Source organism: Manihot esculenta, chromosome 2, assembly GCF_001659605.2.
Source record: "Manihot esculenta cultivar AM560-2 chromosome 2, M.esculenta_v8, whole genome shotgun sequence".
NCBI lineage: Eukaryota > Viridiplantae > Streptophyta > Magnoliopsida > Malpighiales > Euphorbiaceae > Manihot > Manihot esculenta.
Window position 1 is genome coordinate 12,436,011 of NC_035162.2, and position 20,561 is coordinate 12,456,571.

The 20,561-nt window shown below is 30.0% G+C and overlaps 5 protein-coding genes across 5 annotated transcripts; all 5 read left to right on the top strand.

Annotated features, from left to right (window-relative positions):
- The first annotated feature begins 1,916 nt into the window (after window positions 1–1,916).
- On the top strand, window positions 1,917–8,012 carry LOC110609439. Its single transcript, XM_021749009.2, has 2 exons — window positions 1,917–2,264; window positions 6,748–8,012. The coding sequence occupies exon 2, from the start codon at window positions 6,763–6,765 to the stop codon at window positions 7,741–7,743; it is 981 nt and encodes a 326-aa protein (XP_021604701.1). The 5' UTR covers window positions 1,917–2,264; window positions 6,748–6,762; the 3' UTR covers window positions 7,744–8,012.
- Window positions 8,013–9,558: 1,546 nt separating this feature from the next.
- LOC110608824 lies at window positions 9,559–10,712 on the top strand. The gene is made up of 3 exons (XM_043952923.1): window positions 9,559–10,127; window positions 10,251–10,336; window positions 10,547–10,712. The coding sequence occupies exons 1-3, from the start codon at window positions 9,831–9,833 to the stop codon at window positions 10,554–10,556; spliced, it is 393 nt and encodes a 130-aa protein (XP_043808858.1). The 5' UTR covers window positions 9,559–9,830; the 3' UTR covers window positions 10,557–10,712.
- A 1,919-nt stretch (window positions 10,713–12,631) lies between these two features.
- LOC110609668 (probable calcium-binding protein CML29) lies at window positions 12,632–13,275 on the top strand. The gene has a single exon (XM_021749422.2). The coding sequence runs from the start codon at window positions 12,649–12,651 to the stop codon at window positions 13,135–13,137; it is 489 nt and encodes a 162-aa protein (XP_021605114.1). The 5' UTR covers window positions 12,632–12,648; the 3' UTR covers window positions 13,138–13,275.
- A 1,225-nt stretch (window positions 13,276–14,500) lies between these two features.
- Window positions 14,501–14,884, top strand: LOC110608825 (glycine, alanine and asparagine-rich protein). Its single transcript, XM_021748115.1, has one exon. The coding sequence runs from the start codon at window positions 14,501–14,503 to the stop codon at window positions 14,882–14,884; it is 384 nt and encodes a 127-aa protein (XP_021603807.1).
- Window positions 14,885–16,431: 1,547 nt separating this feature from the next.
- On the top strand, window positions 16,432–18,431 carry LOC110604895 (small ribosomal subunit protein S13, mitochondrial). Its single transcript, XM_021743186.2, has 4 exons — window positions 16,432–16,591; window positions 17,503–17,727; window positions 17,818–17,941; window positions 18,123–18,431. Exons 1-4 carry the CDS (start codon window positions 16,517–16,519, stop codon window positions 18,203–18,205), a joined length of 507 nt encoding a protein of 168 aa, XP_021598878.1. The 5' UTR covers window positions 16,432–16,516; the 3' UTR covers window positions 18,206–18,431.
- Window positions 18,432–20,561: the final 2,130 nt, after the last annotated feature.

Consider the following 20,561-nt stretch of genomic DNA (forward strand, 5'->3'; position numbering starts at 1 on the left):
ATATTCGTTTTCTTGTTATTGTTAATTGATTCATTTATGATATGATAATAATGGTGTCATATTATGAATTGATTTATTAATTTGATTTAATAATTAATTTTTATTTTTTATTAAAATTTATTATATATATATTGAATTTGTATTATTTTTTGAAATATTAATTAGTTTAATATCACTTATTTTTTTAATGTTAAATATATGTTATTAAATTTATGTAAATTAATGTATAAATTTCTTTATACATTATATTATTTTATAGATATTAAAATTATTGAATTGTATAAAATAAATTAAATAAGTAATATTCAGTTGTGTTAAAACATAAACTTTAGTCTCATTTCTCTCTCTCTTTTGTTTAAGAGAGAAATTTTCTCTCATTTTCATTTTTCTTTTTAAGGGAACAACTCTCTTTTGGTGCCGACTTGCAATTTTCTCCGTCTCTTTTGGATACAGCCTACAGGAGCTTCCTTCCCTTTCTTCCCATTGTAGGGAGTGTGGTTTGCCTTGCCTTTTTATCTTCGGATGAAGGGTGTATATATTTTTTTTCTTATCTATTGGTGTTTTGTTTCTTTTGTTTTTTTTGTGCAAGAAAGCTTTGCAAAAGATTTTGATGATTCTTCCTTATTTTTCCACTTTTGAGATTTGCATGCATACCAGAACAGAATTGGTATCATGTTGAACACCTTCCAGATTCGATACTAGACTCCGTCAACGATTTGGAGGCTTACCTGTATTTAGGAAGTAAGAACTTGAACTTGATTGAGAAAGAACTGTCTTTCCTATGCTTTGTGTTCTTTTCTCTATTTTCTCTTAAATAAGATGGTTTCTTTTTTTATTTTTTACTCTTATTCTTGAGTTTAATTAAGACTTATACATCTGTTGAAAAAAATAATCGATTTTGTAAAAATTTTATCAATTTAGCCGTCGAAACTCTAAGAATTAAAGGGTGCGGTGCTTTTTAATTATGCTATATAAGTAAAAATATGAATAGTGAGTTGTTGAGTTTTTAGGGTTTGTGTTTCATGAGTCGAATTTATCTAGACCTTAAAAACATTTTAAATATGTAATTTTACACTTTTTTTATAAATTTGGGTTTTAATAAGTAATTTAATGAATTCAATTTTTTAATTGAAAAAAAGAAATTATTTCAAAATATATTATATAATTTCAGTACAATTTAAATTAATTGGGTTACATAATGTAATCATAAAGAGTCAATGTCAAACAGATTCAGTACAATTTAAATTGACTGGTTACATAATGTAATAATAAAGAGTCAATGTCATGTTTTACATAATTCATTTTTCTATTGTGTTTTTATTGGTCCTTAATTGTATTCACCTTTTATATTTATTTAAATATATTTAGTAGTAGATTTTCAGATTTACTTAAATATATTTAATAGCAGATTAAATTTATGAGTGCACTAATATTAATATTAAAATTAAAAAAATTATGAAATTGTTAAATATTTTTTTAATTAAATTATAAAATTACCGGTAAGCTCATTACTCTAGTTAAATTCAATAGAACTTATTAATTTATTGTTTAATTAATTATATTATAAATTATATTTTTGAAATTATTTTTTTAATAATTTAGTTGTAAACTTGTTTTGTATATGTATACAAATATATTTATATCGATCTTTTCAGGAAGTTAATTTCTAAAAATTTATTACTTGGAATATAATTCCCAGTTGAGCAGTGAGTGGCAGCTTGTGAATGGCGGCCAAGATAGGTGAAGGACACGTTGAAACCATAAGATGGTTTGCGTGGTAAACGTTTGATTATATATGATGAGCCCTTAATTACGGATGCCCGTAATTTTAGCCCACGACAATTCTAGCCCGACCCAAATCAAACCCCTAGGCCTAGGGCCCACTCTTCAGTCTCCAGTGAAAAGAAAAAGGGAGAGAGATCGAGGAAGATTAGATCGGGAAGATACAGAGATTTTGCATAAATATCGTCACGATGGCGTTCGAATGAAAGTCACTGCCAAAGCGCCACCAATCGGAGAAGGAAGGAGAGTAAAATAAACCTCCACCTGCGGACGCACACATTGTACAATTGTACCTCCTCTTCCTTCGCGCAACAACCGCAACCTACGGCCATCCTGACCGCGAAGATCGGTGCCGCTCCTTCGCCTCCTTTCCGTCTTGTTCGACCCAATTAAAAAAAAAAAAAGAGAAAGAACTTTGTATAAAAAGGGAACAGCCTCTGATCCCCACTGCATTTTCCTTTTATTTATTATCTATCTGCCAGGTAAAGCTCTGACTCTCGATCTCAACTTGTGATGTCTCTTCCGGTTCCCTCTCTCTCACTTGTTCCTATGATCCTGTAAAATTTTGGTTCATTGATGATTCTTCCGTTTTCCAAATCCACTTTTTAGGGTTTTTATTTTTACTGCCTCGCCTGTCATGGATTTTTTTGGTTATGTTTAATTTTTTCTCATTTCCTTATGAAACTTTTTTTAAATCTAAGTCTACGCCCTGTCTCCAACTGATTTACGGTGAGGTTGGATTTTTGTAATTTGTTTGCATGCCCTTGGCACTGGTTAGCGCTACTGATGGCGGATTTGATAAAATCTTGTTGCAGTTTGTTTTTCACTTACAATGTCACAAAGGCTATCTCTATATTCCACTTCAAACTATCCAAAAATGGGATATTGAAGCTTCAAATGGCTTTTTTAATTTTTTTTCACTTTAACTGGTTTAATGGTTTGCAAAAGTTTAGAGCTTGTTTGGTTCAATTCCATGTCTTAAAATGTGATGGAATTCAATTGATTTCCATGTTTTTGTGTTTTGGATTGTATAAACAACTCTAGGAATTCCTATCTAATGTAATGTAATTTAATATGAATTTCACAAAACTTGCATAAAAGTATATTTTGGGTTGAAATGCTCTTATGAAAAATTTTCTCTAGGTTATCCATCTCCTTATATTTATTAATTAAATGACTTATACTAGTATTTAATTAGAGAAAGATATTAATCTGTTCTCGTTTCAGCTTTTCATTATTTTTTTGCTTGCTCACTTTCTGCTTTATTAAAATGATATTTACTTTATGTTATTTATGTTATTATATAAATCTCCTATGTTAAGGAATTTATATGCTTTTAATTGTTGTAAATTCTTATATATAATTTTTTTGGTAGAGTAGAAAATTATAATTTTTTAGTTTTACTAGTTAGAAAATGAGAGCAAATGACTTTCAGTTGGAAATTAGACCAAACATGAATTATATGAATTTTCATTTGAAGCTTCCATTTTAAATTATTTTAAACTAAACAGTTTCGAGAAAGAAAAAACTAGATGGTGAAATTCATTTTAAATGAAATTTGATATGGAATTTAATTGAATTCAACAAAATTTTAGTTCATGGATTGAACTAAACATTATGCTAGTATAGTTGCACCAGGTTGTTTCTAGGGAAAAGAAAAGTTTTATGTTAGCATGTAAGAATTGAAAAATTAGGTTAAGTTCACCTATGTTTTTAAAAATTTAAATATAACGAATTTTAGTTTTTATTTTTTATTTTGGAAACACACGTATGAATAATACAAATATTTTTCTAATTATTTTTTTTAAAAACTCATTCATAGCTTTCCTAATTAAAAAGAAAATTATTAAAAAATATTTTTACAATTTTATTTTATTTTTATATTTTTTAAGCATGTTTTAACATATGTTATACATTTATTTTTACAATAATGTATTGTTTTATGACTATAAATAAATATTTTTAAATAATTATTTAATTTAATTTTATGGTTAGTTATGGTATAATTTGTAATATAAAAATCATTGTTTTTAATTTAGAAAAATTTTGGAGTATATTAATTTTTCTTGTAAAAGAAAATAGTGTAAAACAATTTAAATTTGTGTTAGATTTTGGAAATTTGGAACGTCTAAATAGAAATTCTTCTAGTTTTTCAAAATTTAATTAAGATTTGGAAAATAACTTTAACTTATTGTCCATTATTTTCCTTTTATTAATAAATTTTTTATTTCCAAATGGAAAACAATGATTTTCCTATAACCAAAATTATCCTAAAGCTCTTTTGCTTAATTAAAATTGAAAAATTATGGGCAAACATATTTATTTATAAGAGATAATAATATCATTAGAAAATAAATGAATAACACATTAAAAAAATTTAAAACTAAAATAAGTTTCTAAATATATTTTATAAGAGTTTTTTTTTTCAGAAAATGGAAAAGAAAATAGAGTATTATTTTCTACAAGTAAACGGACCCTTATTTGTTCATCCAATCGCTTGCAACATGCCACCCTTCTGTATGCTGGGATTTGGTTTGTTGGATTGAGTAGCTCTGTGATCATGGTTTATGCCATTCCCTTGATCTGCTACCAACATTTTTGTTGTCAATGTTTTATCATAGCGTAATGTGTAGCATTGACCACTTTTTTTTTCGGAAGCATTAATGTGCTGAAATAATCATGTTCTAGCTTAATTCTTTTGAAAAGATTTGAAGTGTAAGCAAGACTTGTAATTTTATGACTACTTTCTGATTCTTGAAGCGAGAAGAAAATTGCATTTGATATTCAAGGTTCAGTATAGCTAAAAGAATTTTTCTTTTGATGGAGAACTAATTGGTGGACATGTGATTTGGGGTTGTGAAAATAGACAATTGAATAAGAAAGCTAAAGATTAGTTTGATAGTTCTTAGCTTCTTGATTTCAGTTTTAGACTATATGAAGTGTTTAATGTTGCCCTAACTTAATTGACAAAGCTGGCTGAGCAATGAGCGAGTACATCTTTACGTGTTTGCCCACAACTGACCTAGTACCACCTTATTGCCCCTATTTTGGCTAGCTATTTTCTGGCAAATTATGTTGGAAAAACGGACATGAAAAAGTTAATCAGGATGTTTGATCTCCTTTATTTAGTAATTTTTTTCTACCTTGTTTTGTAATTTCTACCTCCTAAATCACAAATTCTTTTGAAATGTTATTTATTTAAGACATTTTAACTCTTAAGCTTTACATTACTGGCTCCAAATCATTTTACCTTAGTGTATGTGTTTGTGTTCTGTCTTCCTCTAAACTTTTGCACATCATGACTTTGCCATGGAAGCACCGTCAATGATATGTGTATTCATGCTAGTGGTCAAAATCAATGGTATGTGTATTCATGCTAGTGGTCAAAATAAAATAAGAAAACTGTCCCTGGTTCCAGTAATCTGCAGCTGTGTGTCCTTGATGTTATAATTCAACTTAACTAATGATGCTTGGCATAACGTTTACATTAGCTACCTGGAAACTTTTCGTGTTGTGCACTATAATAGTTGGTTTTTTAAGTGCATGTCAAACAGTTTCTTTGCATGTAATTCGCACATTTGGAACCTGTAGCTATATATCATTGGTAACATTTTTGGAATTTAGGACAATAAGAGGACCTTATTGTGTAACATAGTAAAAGAAGAAGAATATAAGGCCTGATACTTTATTTTAAACCGTGAGATTACCATGAATACGTCTGCTCTATTTTTCTAGTTGTTTAATAAATGCTTTTGGTGTTCTTATTAGGTTACTATTTGTGTTTACTCCATACTTGGTCATTGAGCTTTGGAGAGGTTTTGACATGGGCAAAATTTCTCATGCATTTGCAAGAAGGCTGTTTTCATGCGTCAAACCAGTACCTTAAGAACAATATACAACCCAAGTTTATTTACTTGTCTAATGATCGTCTATTTGGCATTATTATTGGAATTGCTTTTATAAAGACACTTTTTAGATGGGGTGAATTTCTATCAAATCCCTGTGTTTTGTTAAAATTAACTACTTGGTCCATAAAATCTCTCAATTAAAACATTTCTGTATCTTCTACAATCAAATTCTTTAGTACTTCTGTCAAGAAAATGGAGTTTGATTTTGCAAAGTACATGCACATTTTAATAAGTTTTAATGATAAAAAGGTTAAATAAGAAAATGGTCTTTTCTAAACAGTTTCTTAAAATTTTATCTAAAATGTTTTCCGTTCCTGAAAAGTGTAGCCCTCAAACCACAATATCAAACAGACACTACTCAAATTTTATTAATTCAAAGTAGTATCATAATAAGCTCTCTCTAATGGAAATATCTAAACACACAGGTACGTATGGTATAATTTTGTTCGGAACTCTTCATACATTGGGTCACACTTATTCTGCATTGCCAAGCAGGGTGTTGCCTTTATTCCTCCCTGCCATTTGGATTAAGAAAAGAGTGGCTAATGCAGCACAATTCCACCTGTATTTACAATGACCTTGTGAAATATAATGGTCCTGTGTTTTAGTGTCACTATCTACAAAAACTAGGAAACAGTCACTGCTGATTATTTTTCACTGTGTGAAGCCCTTAAGAAAATATTCAGTGAGCTATGATGTATTTCTTTCTTCCAATTGCTGGGTATGTGCATTGAATATTGTCTCTGATGATAAAATTCTTAGATATGTTACTGGAAAAGGAGAGAGGTTTTCTTCTCTCTAAATGGTTATATCATCATGAATGAATTCCACACACCTTATAATGGAAGTTGAGCAAGACAATTATGTGATATTCATGGCTCATATTAGCTATAAGCTTATGACTATGTATTACATGATTTTGGAGGACCAAGTTGTAGTAAATTTTGACATTATGCTTCTTTTGTTGGAACCTGAAATTCCCTCATATAAATAGATTATAAAGAATTATAAAGATATGGTGAGATGGATTCATTTTGAGTACTCTTTTCTCTCTCAGAGCTTTATTTTGTGAATGGGGAAAGTTGATAAGGTGAAATGCAAGGCTGATTCCCAGCGTCACAGAGTGACTCCATATCCTTTGCCAGCAAGCCGAAGGAAGAGTTCGAAAGATTGCCACTCAAAGAAGAAGCATTCAAAAGCCTTGGAGAAGAATGATTGGGAAGGTGCAACCTGTTCTGTTTGTCTGGAATTTCCTCACAATGCAGTGCTCCTTCTTTGTTCCTCTTATAACAAGGGTTGTCGTCCATATATGTGTGCCACTAGTCGACGTTTTTCCAATTGTCTGGAGCAATACAAAATGGCCTATACCAAAGTAAATGAAGAGATACAACATTTGAACAGGTCAGCGGACAATTCAAGCTTCCATTTGGGTGCTGGACAGGCTAATGAGAAGATGGAAGTTCCAGAACTTCTATGCCCTCTCTGTCGGGGTCAGTTGAAGGGTTGGACGGTTGTGGAACCAGCCAGGAAGTATCTCAATGCCAAAAAAAGAAGCTGCATGCAGGATGAGTGCTCTTTTGTTGGAACTTATAAACAGCTCAGGAAGCATGTTAAGGCCAAGCATCCATTGGCACGACCCCGAGCTGTGGACCCTGTTCTTGAAGAAAAATGGAAGAAGCTTGAATGTGAGAGAGAGCGAAATGATGTGATCAGCACAATTATGTCATCATCTCCGGGGGCTATGGTGCTGGGGGATTATGTGATTGAGCCGGGTCGTCATGGCATTTTTAATGATTATGATTATGATTTGGACGAGTCACTGGATGATCATTTCTTTTCTTTGGAGTCTTTCAATCGAGGACAGGGTAGTGGTCGTTATCGCAATGGATTTCACCTGGACTTTGATTCAATGGATGAGGATGATTATGGGCTGCGTCGTCCTGTGGCTACTGGTCCTGCTGCACTATCTGGTCGAGGGCTCCACAGGTTACTGTTGACAAGGGCAACGAGACCATGGAGGTTCAGAGGAGGTAATAGAAGTCGGAATTACTGATTGAAAAGGTTTGAGGACTTGAGCTATCTTAAAATTGTTTGTTTTAGATTGACTTGCTAACACTATCATATGCCACACATGATGGTTGCCACAATAGTGTTTGCCCTGATGTGGTAAAATGGGATTGGCAAGTGGTAAGTGATTTTAACAAATAGTAGAAATAGCAGTTTAGAGGGTCTCTTTTTAGATGATTACTTGTGTTGATGGCCAAGGAGAAACATATTGCATATGCATTTGAATTGAGACAATGATGAGAAACATTCTTGATATATTTGTTCTGAAGAAGCTTTTTGTTCTTTCCCTTATCCTTGTGGTCAATAATTCTATGGGAAATTTTTATATATTATACAGCTTGAAGAAAACGAGGACATTAATGATCCCGTCTCATGTCTTTCCCTCTTGGTATTTGCATTTTATCTAGTCGAGGCCTTGTTCCTGTTGATGAATGGTCTTAGCAGATTATTGGTATTATAATTAACGGTTGTTAGTTCCATATCTCAGTCTGGTTAGTTCCATATCTCACTTTCTCAATCTTTTTATTTTTTTATTTTTTTGATAAATTTCAATTGAAATTTAAATTTCAAGTACTCCCATGACCATTAAAATTAATTAAATTTAAATTAGCATATACAATATAATTTCTTTTTTCATAAAAATATATATGTAAATTGTTTTTTTTTTTTTTTTGGTCCTCCAAGCTTGAGGGCTCGTGGCATCCTAGATCCGTCTGTGCCTACAAATGAAATTAAACGGTGCTCGATTCTAACTGAAATAGTTGGGCAACGAAACAAGACATAATTTAATACATGCCACAATATTGCATTTTCAATGCTTAGAAGGTAGATACGAGTAGAAGAGGACTACATAAAAGAAAATCAAACGTTCAAACCAAATAAACTCCCCGAGACATAAACCCAAATTAAACAAACCCCCCAAAACACAGTCCAAACTATTCAACCCAAATCTCCAAATAATCACCAACCACGTTCAATTTTTCTTGCCATCACATATTTTAATATCAAAAAATCAGCAAGAGGATTCCATACAAACTTATGTAAACTGATTATATTATAGTTATTAGATTCATTATATGTAAATTTTATCATAATTAATATCTAATGTTAAATTATATTATTAATTGGATAAAATAATTTTTTGGCATTAATGTGATTTTAACAATAGCAGAGTGCATGATCCAAATTATGTAATTTTTATAGTGGGAAAATATTCATTAAAATCCTAAACTTTATATTTATTTTTTATAATTATACCCTTAATTTTTTTTGACAAAAATATCCTATTCTAATAGTATTTTTATAATTATACTTTCTGTTCATATTTTCGTTAAAAACTAACGCAAAAGATCAATTCAATATAATAAATTCTCAAATTAACAAACAAAATTCTAAATAAAGTTGTTTCACCCATCTGCATTTCTATTACTTGCTTTAGGGGTGTGTGTTGGAGACTTAATTACAAGATCAGAGTACACTTTTTTTTATCTTTTTATTTATTTTTAAATTTAAATATTATTCTAATTACATTTTTTTTATTAATTTGAAGATTTCTTATGCTAAAATAAGGTTTTTTATTAATTTTTAATGAAAATATAGATAAAGGTACAATCGTAAAAGTATTATTAGCATATGGTATTTTTCTAAAAAAAAATTAAAGAGTATCGACATTATCTATTTTATATTTGAAAAACCGATATACTGAATTGAAGTGATTTTTTTTATGCAATTTAATTTATATAGTTTATCACTTCAGCTTGGTTCTCATCATTCAGATTTTGATATTTCCATTAATCCAATTGAATTCGATTAGGAAAATGGAATTGGGCAATCCAAATTAATATTCCCGTGGGATTATCTCAAAGCAGGCCCTAATGTCAAGGCCTGGATTTAGCCTAGCTTGATCATTCCTCAGAGTGCTCGTGTATATATAGAGGAGTTGGCAAACCATATTATTTAACGAGTATTGGTTGCTTCTGGTGCAACCATTACATGTTCAGATGAACAAGCTCTAGAAGAAACCAACGCTCCTTCAACAATAATCTCATTTTTCATATCTATAATCTCGAATCCATGGGCAAACCAGAGGCAAGGATCCATCTCAGCAACAAATTTTCTTGGGCAAAGGCGACCAACTCCAACAAATCAGTCATTATCAGCGTATATGTAGAATCACCGAGAAAATGTTCCCATCATAAAACTGGTGATCATCTCACAAACAAAGCTAAACGGAACCCATTATTCAGAAGGCCTCAAGGCGCCGAAACAAAGTGTTACGATCGCCGGGCTGAGCTTCTAGCCTACGTTCGCCAGCTCAGAGATGGCGGTGCTCGTCATTCTCGAAGGGACTCGCTGAGGCTCAAGTTTGAGGTAAGTTGTTAAGGTCTTTCAATCTTTTGAATTGGGATTTGGTATCGTAAGCATGAGGGACCTACGTGCATGTGCATGCGTGCATGGCATTGGAACTGATAGAAAAATGGAAATTTTCTCCAGGAAAAGAAATCGAAATTGTCAAGCGCACCGGTGAGGATCGAAACGTCGATGCGGAGGATTTTCCGACGAAATGAAAGACAAGATAGGTATGAGAAAATTGTATCAGAAGAGAATTGTGGAGTTGTCCCAGAATTCCATAGCAGAAATAAAAAGACTCCCAGAGGCAACATTGCTTCTTCTTTCTGTGTAAATGGCATTAATTTACCTTATTACTTAAATTCATCTCCTCAGTTTTCAATCGGTATTTGCACTCTTTTTCTTTATTTAAATTTTCTTGTGTGTTTGCATGCATGCAGAACAAACTGAAGCGAATGTTCAAGGGATTATCATGTGGGTTGACGTGCAGCGAAAGGTGACATTGATAGATTTTTGGCTGGTTAATCATGTCGATGGGATTAAATTCAATTATGTAATTAATATTATATTTATTCGAACGTGATTTCATGAAGATGGAGTTTAATCATTCAGTCTCATCTTGCCTTTTGATCCTCAAAATTTGGATCCTAGGTCAACGAAAATTTTAAAGAGATCCAATGTTTCTGCTAATTTTAGTGTATTATGTTTTGATTTATCATAAAATTAGGATAAAGTATTTATAATGCATGTTTTTTTCAAATATATATTTAGTTTTATTTTTCATCTATTTTAAATTATAATTATTGAAGAAATAATTAATAATATGAATTATTTAATTTTTAATGAAATAAAGAGAACACAATTTATTACTTTAATTTGTCAACTAATTTTTTTAATCAATGTGAAAATATATACATAAAATATCTATAAATAATAAAGAGATACGTACTATGATTTAGTCCCATAGTTTAGTAGAACTTACATTAGTTTAATTTCTATATTTTTAAAAATTAACTATTTAATTTTTATAATTTGAAAAAAAAAACAAGTTAAATTATTATTATTTATTTAAGGAATATTTTATTGTATGTATTTAAATTATATAGATTAATTATTAGAATGTGTTAAATTATAGCGATTAAATTACAAATGAAATTAAATAATCTTATACCGCAAAGACTAATTTGTTTTTTTAAATCACAAATACTGCATAATTGGTTTATATAATTATATGGACAAAAATATAAATTTTATTAAATTAAAGGAACTAAATTATAATTCATTCAATAAGAAAATATTAAATGTTTTTTTCTTTTATCTCTCATGGTATGGAACTATACTGTGCCAATTAATATTTTAACATTAGGGTTAAATTTACAAACAAAAATAATTAATTAAAATTATAAAAAGTAAAGACTATATATACGATTAGACTTAAAGATTAATGAATGAAGAATTTGATTTTTAAGAAGAAATTATAAAGGAAGAGATTTGAAAATTTTATTAAGAGGTTTGATGTTGGAATCTCATTGCAGATATAGTTTCCATTATGTTATTTGTCTAAAAGAAAAAGAAAATCTAAAAGAAAGATGAAGCTTCTTGTCAATTTTATGGGAACTAAGAAGAATAAGCATCACTTTTCAGAAGAACCTAGCAAAGCATCCAGCATTGTATAAATGGAACCATGATGACTCCATAAAATACCAGTTAAATTTGAATTTTTCATGAAAAAATCCGGATTTAGCTGGTGAAATCTATGCTTTATTAAAGCTAATCTAAATATTAACTTTTACTTAAATTTTATTATTATGTCTTTTATTCGATCTATATAAATTTTAATGACGGTCAGATTTCTTATGTCTGGACAATACCGAGTTTTAAAGAAAAATGCAGACTCAAAATTCATCAAGTCATCTTCAAGCAAACCTGTCCACTATCGTGAATTTTAACCCAAACATATAGGGCAGGCCGAATGGTTCATGAGCACGGACCCAATTGGAGAAGTTTAGTCTAGTGATGTGATAGAAGATAAAGGAAGCGAGACCAGTCATTTTATAGTTCTACCCACATGCATGTCGAGAGAAATTAAATGGCCGTCTGATGTGGAAATGAGTTTTGAGGCATCCGTAAGTATAAATCTAAATGATAAAAACAAGTGACACTCTAAACGGATAGACGTCACTGACAGATGATAAAAGAAAAAGGGATACAAATAGCACCGTAGACGTCTACGATTACACATCACTTACAGATAAATGAAAAAGATAAAAGGAAAGCAATCTTTTTTTATTAATTTACGCAATATAAATTTTTGATATTAGAATATTAAATTAAAAAAAATTAAAGGGAATTCAGCATAATTTAATAATCTAGTGTCACAATCAGCATAGTGTACTTATCCCGACAATTTGCGGATGAAGGAATTAATGCCAATGTCTTTTAAAGCACAAGAATCTGCCTTTTCTTTGCAAAAGAATAACCATCAATCCATCATCTCTTGCTTTTTCTATATAACACAAGACTTGAGTTGAGCAAAACTGCAATGACAAGGTCCTCCATGGCACAATCTGAATCCCTCTCTGCAGAAATTGAGACACTGAGCCAAGTCTCGAGTCTAATGGAAGCCTTTCGAGCTTTCGACTCAGACAACGACGGCTTCATTACAGAAGCAGAGCTTGGTGGAATCCTGGGGTCACTGGGTTACAAAGCTAGCCAACAAGATGTGATGGCAATGATGCAACAAGGAGACGCTAACAAAGATGGTTTGCTAAGCATAAAAGAGTTCTTAGATATGAACACTAAAGATATGGAACTTGGTGAGCTTGCAAATTCTCTCAAGACAGCCTTTGAAGCTCTCAACGCTGATGGCGGTGAGGTTGTGACTGCAGAGGAGTTGTATGAACTTGCACGGGATATTGGACTGGAGTTGCCTATGGAGGATTGGGAGAACATTGTTGGTTGTATGGATGTGAATGGAGATGGAGCTGTTAGTCGTCAAGACTTCAATCTAATTGTCAATTCTCTTATATAGATTTCCAAAGTCCCTAGTTACTAATCAGTGATTACTATCTGGACTAAGGAGGGGCTACATGCAATAATAAACTTTTTCTGAGGGAAAGCAATAATTTATCAAATAATTAAGCTCTACTTGTTCCTCCCTTTTGTTTGCTTTATCTGTAATTAATTATTTTTCATTAACCCATTTTATTTTAATTCTGTTCAATAATATTTCATCAAGTTTTGATTTATTTCCTAATTAATCAATAATTAAAAAAACTTATTAAAAAATAAAATCTATAAGTTTATGAATTTTCACATTTACTTTAGTTTTAAGTCTTAGTCTCAATTAATTTTATCGAAATTTAATTTCTGGATTATTATTTTTAAGATTTATTGAATAAAAAATTTAAATATTTATGTTAATATATATTTATATTTAGATTTAAAAGTTTAAATTTTAGATAATAAAATTAAAAATTTTCAATTTATCACAATTATAATATAAAAAATTAAATTAAATATAAAAATTTAATAATAAATTACAATATAATCCCTAAAATTTTATTAAACTAATAAAATAATCTTTAAAATATATATTTTTATTTAACAAATATTTTTTTTATTAATCTTCTTATTTATTTCTCATTCCCACTTCTATATACATATTTAAGATTTAATAAAAACTTAAAATATAAAAAAATTATAGGCTAAAACATAGAATATTTTATTTTATTTAATATTATTAATATACAATATAATTTTTTATATATTAAAATATACATATAATTTATAATATTGAGTATAAATATTTAATAAAATATTTTAATATATATTCAATATTTTATATAATAGAAATATTTTTATAATAAATATTTATTTAATAATACATTTAATATTATATATAATAAATTTACTTTTAATATAAATATTTAAATTAAAAGACTATATTTTATTAATAAAAAATTTAAAAATTTAATTGTAATTTATTATTAATTTTTTTAAATTTAATTTAATATATTTACTCATAATAAATTAAAAATATTTATTTTATTATTTAAAATTTAAAATTTTATTCAATAAATTTTTTAATAATAATTTACAAAATATAAATATATAAATTAAAAAATTAATTAAAATTAATAGTTAAAATTAAAGTGAATGGAAAAAAAATATAAAAATATTTAAAATATAAACATAAAAATTACTAAACATTTGATTTTGTTTTTTCAATAACCTAAAAAATGTTGAAAAAAAATAATGATCTTATACTTTTCTAGAATGACCATAACATAGACCCATTTTGTCTAATGGCTAGTGGTCCACGTTTTCTCACTTCACGCATCAGTGGATAAAAGGGTAGGCAGGCGGAGAGGCAAAGCCGGAAATAGAAAAAGATGGCAAGCCAAGGCAGCGGTTCGGGGCATCACCCGACTTGGAACTTCCGGTCCCAATCTGGCTCATCGCGTGATAGAAACTGGACTTACAATTGGGCTACAGGTTCCGGTCCTGGTGGTAGCACTTTTAGCTTCGGGTCAGGTGCTGGTTGGAGGCCTGATGGTGCAGGAGGATTTGGTTTCGGATGGGGCGGATCTAGCTCGATCGGCAATGGAGGTTTTGGATTTTATGGAGGCAGCAGCGGATTTGGATTTGGATTTAGTGGAGGCAGTGGTAGTGGTGGTTTCAATTTTCAAAATGATTTTGGTGGCGGCCAAGCTCAAGGATCATCTGGCCAAACCAGGACAGACGGGGCTCGCAGTCGACTGGGTGGGAACAATTGATTAATGATTGTAGTTTTTTGAGGTTTGAAAATGACCTCCTGCTCTATGAAGGAAGTACTGTAGATGATTGTGCTTGTATGTTTACCGGTTCATGTGTGTGTATAATGTAAGAAATTTGGGTTATGAAAACTTTTTTTTTCTAAAGATATAAATGAATTCTGATCACTAAACGGGCATGGATCAAATTATAAAGTTATATTATGCCAAAAGATTATAGTAAAAAGATTCATTTAATAGACACTGCTTAGCTCATTCTGAACTATCATATTTCTATTTTTATTGACATGAATATTTTGAACTGATTGAAGCAGGGAGGTTAAACGATTAGAGTTGTGGATACAGTTCCTAAGATTATTGACGAGAGCTTTTCTCTACAAAGCTTGAATTATATCAAGGTTCTTAATACTATTTCCCTGCAAAGCCTGAATTACATTAAGAGAGTTTCCCTTTAAAATAACATTTTGTAAACAAGCAGCTTATCTGCAAACTAAAGCCTCCAGAACCAAGGGGTCAGTAACTTCGAAACAAGGCTTGCAGCTCCACTCAATTGGAATACCAATTGCATTTCAAGCAATAGCTGCAATAGCCTCACAATTTTTTACTAAATTAAATGCCCTATCAAAGTTTATTGGGTCTTGCTCACTGTGCATTTTGAAATGGTTAGACCTGCTTGTGAGACTATCGGTGTTGGTGCAACTTCATTGGTATTAAGAAACCCATGAAAATGATATAAAGCCGCTGATAGAATTTCATGGTGGGCTGATTAATGTCCTTGAAAATTAAAATGTTTCGGCTCTTCCATATGTTCCAGAGTATAAAAAAAGTAAGCTCCATTAGGCATCGGTCTTTATCCAAATCCTTCAGACCTGTTGAGATTTCTTCCCAACAGTCATAAGCCGAATTGCCTGAGGTTTGAAGATGGCAACATGATCGGACACAACAACCATATGTGAGAAGCCTTTGGGCATTTGAAAAAGTGATGGCTGATGCTTTCTAAATTTCCACAGTATTTGCAGTTTTTGGAGAGATGAGGTATGCTTTTATGTAATTGCTCTGCAGTTGGAAGGCGGTCTTGTAAGAATTTTCAAAGAAAAATAAGGAGTTTAAGAGGGAGATTCAACTTCCAAATTTGCTTCCATAGCTCCTTCTTTTTGTTATCCCATTCCTCCTCTATTCGAGTTCCTAGGTAAACAGCAAGCTAAAGCATACCTAAATTTAACTGAATACTCACCTGAATTTGTGTAATGCCAAACTATGTAATCATGACCGCGAAAAATATTTACTGGCAGGGAGATGATATTAGCAATTTCTTCACCTTCAAAAACACTTTTGAGTCGTTGAAGGTTCCATGAAGAGGAAGTCTCATCAATTACTGAAATGCTGTAGTTTTATCAATTACAATTTTTCCAAACGATTACCTGAATTTGCCTGTGCAGATCAGAGATGTTTCAATTCAAAGAAGAGTTCTAAGCTTAGCAGGACCGAGTCCCTTCTGGGCCTCTGACTTGGGCCTAAAGACATGGCCAGTTATCTTGCCCTTTTTGCCCTTGCATTCGCATGGTAACAGAAACAAAGTTGTTTGGTTGTTCCGCATCGCAGCCCTCGCTTCCTTTCTATCGCTGTTAAGTTCGGATGACAATGTTTTGTTCGCGCCGATCGATTGGATTACTTAACGATATTAGTCAAGCTCTGAGTAAAAATTTGTCGGTGAGTTTCAACGACTCTCATCTACCCAGAAATACTTGCGCGACCGCTTGCTCTCTGGCTTTGCTAATTTGGTGGTTTTCGATTTCATATTCTACAGATTTAGCATCCATTTAGATTCTCTCTGTGTGTGTGTACTGCATTTTGTTTCCTTGATTTCTCCTTTGATTACTCACAAATTAAAATGGAAGAAAGCGACTCATATTGTTTCATTCTCGTGTTGTAGTATTTGCGAGAATTGTGCTTTTCTGCACAGTGTTTACTGATATAATTTTGTTATTCTAATTCTCAGTTCTCAGTGATGTTTATGATATTCTCTGCTTGGTTTCGTTTCATTGCTAATTTCAATTTCTCATGTTTGGCTTCAATTACAAACGACTGCAAAACCCTAACCCTTCGTTTGGGACAGAGTTTTCTAAGGTAATGGGAGGACCTATGTTTGGGAGGGAGTAGAATTTTTAAAGCAGGTTTTTGGAGGTTTTAAATTATTAAGGTTTACAAACTATAAAAAAACTTTCCTTAAGAAACCATACTTTAGAAAAACTTATTTTACTCTACCTCCTCCCAAACAGAGTGTAAAATGGTAATAGCTGTTCTCTTTCACTAATTCTTGAACCATTACTTCACGGACCTGTTTATTTTATTCACTTGATCGCTTCCGAGCAGAAAAACAAAAACGTAACTTGAAATGCTACTTAGATAATTCTTGTGGTTTCAATTTATCTATCAACTAGGTGATTTCAGAATCAGTGATTACTGATTAGTTCTTGGCATAAAGCACAGACTTAAAAACTTCATGTATTTTTATTTATCAAATAATAACAGTTGACACCTGGATTTTGGTTCTGGTTTCTGATGTCCCCAACTATTTCAAGCTTATATTTTGGATGCTCTCTCATAACTCCCTTTTACAGCTTCGTTGCCAAAGGGTCCAATGCCTACGCATTGGCAATGCTGAAATCCCAAATGACAAGCGGTTGAAGTTTGCTCTTCAGCGCATCCATGGAATTGGCCGTCAAAGAGCGCACCAAATTCTCACCGACCTCAGTATAGAGAATAAACTTGCTAAAGACTTGACTGGAGTTGAGATCCATTCTCTAAGGGATGAAGTGTCCAAGTACATGACTGGAGAAGAATTAGTATTGTTTCTCACTCTGTTTCCTTACTCTACTATGCATTGTTTTCCTATGAGTTCGTCACGCTGACTGATTCAATTTTGGGTGGACTAGAAACGATGTGTTAGAAGTGATATACAGAAATTGGTAGACAGTAGGTGCTACAGAGGATTCAATCATGTTTGCAACTTGCCATGCAGAGGACAGCGCACTAGCACTAATGCCCGGACCAGGAAGGGTAAGAATGTTACATGCCTAATTCACCATCAATTTACATTGATCAATTCCTGAATCATATTGGAATTCTAAGTCCCTTGCTTTGTGTCATAGCAAATTCAGTTCTTTTGCATTAGCTTGTGCATGTGTCATTTTTTTTCTTGAAAATTTACATTTCAATTCTCTTTCACAATATTGCTCAGATCAAAAAAATCGCGAGAGAAGCAACTGGGATGCGCATCAATCTCTGGCAGAAACGATGCAGAAACTTCAAGAAAGGAGTTAGGAGTGACCAACTTGAGAGTGGGTAATATCTTTTGCTGTGATTAATAATCTACTCCCATTTATGTGCTAGTTTTGGCTTTACAATAATGACTTTTGTTTTCATGGGTAATGTCAATTGTAAACGTTTTAGAGATGGCAGTATTAGTGTAATTCCAGCCAAACCTTTCTAGTTGGTTTCTCTCTTTACCTTTTGCTGTTTTCCTAATCACAAAACTTCCCGTTCTCCACTGTTTGTTTTAGAGGTTAGGAACAGCTGATGGAAGTTTTTTATCCAAGAGCTACTCCATATGCGTTTAGTAAAAGTCTCAAACAGCGTACTTCTAGCTGATAGACCCTTCAACTGCTATACTTTAAAATTTTAAAATTCTCGATCAGTCCCTACCTTTTTAAACTTGAAAAAAAATAAGTGTGTGTTTGTCTTTACTTATTAGCTAGTTTGACCAGATTATAAGCCGTAAAATTTAAAGGACTTGTTAACAACCTTATAAGCATGAAAAGGATAAGTTGGTATTTTAATTTTTTTATTTTAATACTTATAAGTACCTAGTTTGATCAATTAAATCAGTACAGTATTATTATTAAAAATTTATAATTATATGTAACTTCATTTGATGAAAAAATTACTTATAAGTTTAAAGTTAATTTATAAAATTTAGCTTATAAGCTAAATTTTATAAATTAAGTTAAATATCTTTTAATTTGTTATATTAATTTATTTATTTTATATACTCTTATTAGTGTATTTGCATATCAATTGTTGCAGCTATATTTTATTAATATGAGCAATTGATTAAAAAGCTTCATTATCGTATTTATATTTTAATTTTAAATTAAATGGTTCAATTATTTTAGTGTAATTTTAATTAATATATAAATTTTAAATTTTAATAATTTATATGATAATTTGATTATTTAACTGATATATTAAGTATATTATTATAATTATTTTTAATTGACTAATTAATTAAAAAATTCTAATGTTTGTATTTTAAATTTTGAATAAATTGAGTTAGTCTATTATTCAATTATTTATCTTTAATTTTAATTTTAAAAATTATCTAAATATAAATATTATGTATTTTATATTTTCAACAATAATAAATTTCATTTTATAATAATAATTATAAATATTTTATAATATATATTATTTAATTTAAAATCATAATATATATAAAATAATTAAAAATAATATATATTCTAAAATTTTTATGATTATTATTATCTTTTGCATATTTAACGGTTATATTATTACTTTTAGAATTAAAAATGTCATTCAATTATAGTTTATGAATTAATATTATTTTCATACATAGATTTAGTTTATATTTTTAAAAAAATAAAATATTTCATTTAATATTTTACCTAAACTCTTATATTTTAAAATTTAAAAATTGATTAAAGTTGCATTTAAATGTAAATATTTTGTTAATTAAATATTTAAATTAAAATTTAATATAATGTAAATATTAGTCTTTTCAATCATTTAATCATTTATTAAATTAGTTTATATAAATAATGATAATAATAATAATATATATAATAATTATCAAATTGTCACATAAATTATTAAATTTATAAATTAACTAAAATTAAATTAAAATTAATTAAATTAAAATTATCAAATTACCGCATAAATTATTAAATTTAAAAATTTAAAAATCAAAAATAAAATCAATTAAACTAAAATTTAAAGATGTGAAAATTAATTAACGTGCAGATAATTAATTTTTTTAGATATCAGCTGATATCTAATAATAATTAATTATATTAAATATTTATAAGCCATCTAAAAAAATTAAGTTGATAATTGAATTGGAAGACTCCAATTCTTTTTAAAAATGGTGGAAGTGAACAATTAGGCCATTCTTCAATTTCTGTTGTAAAAGCTCTTCAGCTTAAAGTTATGTATCATCAAAGAGTTTTTGCTTCCTACAGCAGGTTTATATGTTAATACTAAAAATCCTTCGAATTTCATTATGTAATATTTCTCTCTTGTAAAAACTATGCCTCAGTTTGAATTTTTTCAGATCCATTTTATTACTTTGTTATACATTATTTTTTTTGAATTTAATAATAAATACTATTTAACTAGTTAAAATTTCAAATTGTTTTATTTTATAATAGTGGTTCATAAAAATTAAAACTATTGAAATCAATAATATATACTGTTTGATACAATATCATTAAATTAAAATTAATAAATTTATAAAAATATCCCAAAAAAAAACTTGTAAATTCTCGCCATTCTGTAATTATTTGATACTTCTTTTTAATATTTAACTTATGAAAAAAGAAATGATACTAAAAGTAAAATTTTAGTAAATTACCATCCTCGCCTTTTCAAGTGAGCCGTCCTT

Coding starts and splice junctions, on each gene's coding strand:
- LOC110608824 (XM_043952923.1), top strand. CDS start 9,831: ATGGGCAAACCAGAGGCAAGGATCCATCTCAGCAACAAATTTTCTTGG. Junction 10,128..10,250: donor CGCTGAGGCTCAAGTTTGAG/GTAAGTTGTTAA, acceptor AATTTTCTCCAG/GAAAAGAAATCGAAATTGTC.
- LOC110609439 (XM_021749009.2), top strand. CDS start 6,763: ATGGGGAAAGTTGATAAGGTGAAATGCAAGGCTGATTCCCAGCGTCAC.
- LOC110604895 (XM_021743186.2), top strand. CDS start 16,517: ATGACAATGTTTTGTTCGCGCCGATCGATTGGATTACTTAACGATATT. Junction 16,592..17,502: donor CTCTGAGTAAAAATTTGTCG/GTGAGTTTCAAC, acceptor TCCCTTTTACAG/CTTCGTTGCCAAAGGGTCCA. Junction 17,728..17,817: donor ACATGACTGGAGAAGAATTA/GTATTGTTTCTC, acceptor TGGGTGGACTAG/AAACGATGTGTTAGAAGTGA.
- LOC110608825 (XM_021748115.1), top strand. CDS start 14,501: ATGGCAAGCCAAGGCAGCGGTTCGGGGCATCACCCGACTTGGAACTTC.
- LOC110609668 (XM_021749422.2), top strand. CDS start 12,649: ATGACAAGGTCCTCCATGGCACAATCTGAATCCCTCTCTGCAGAAATT.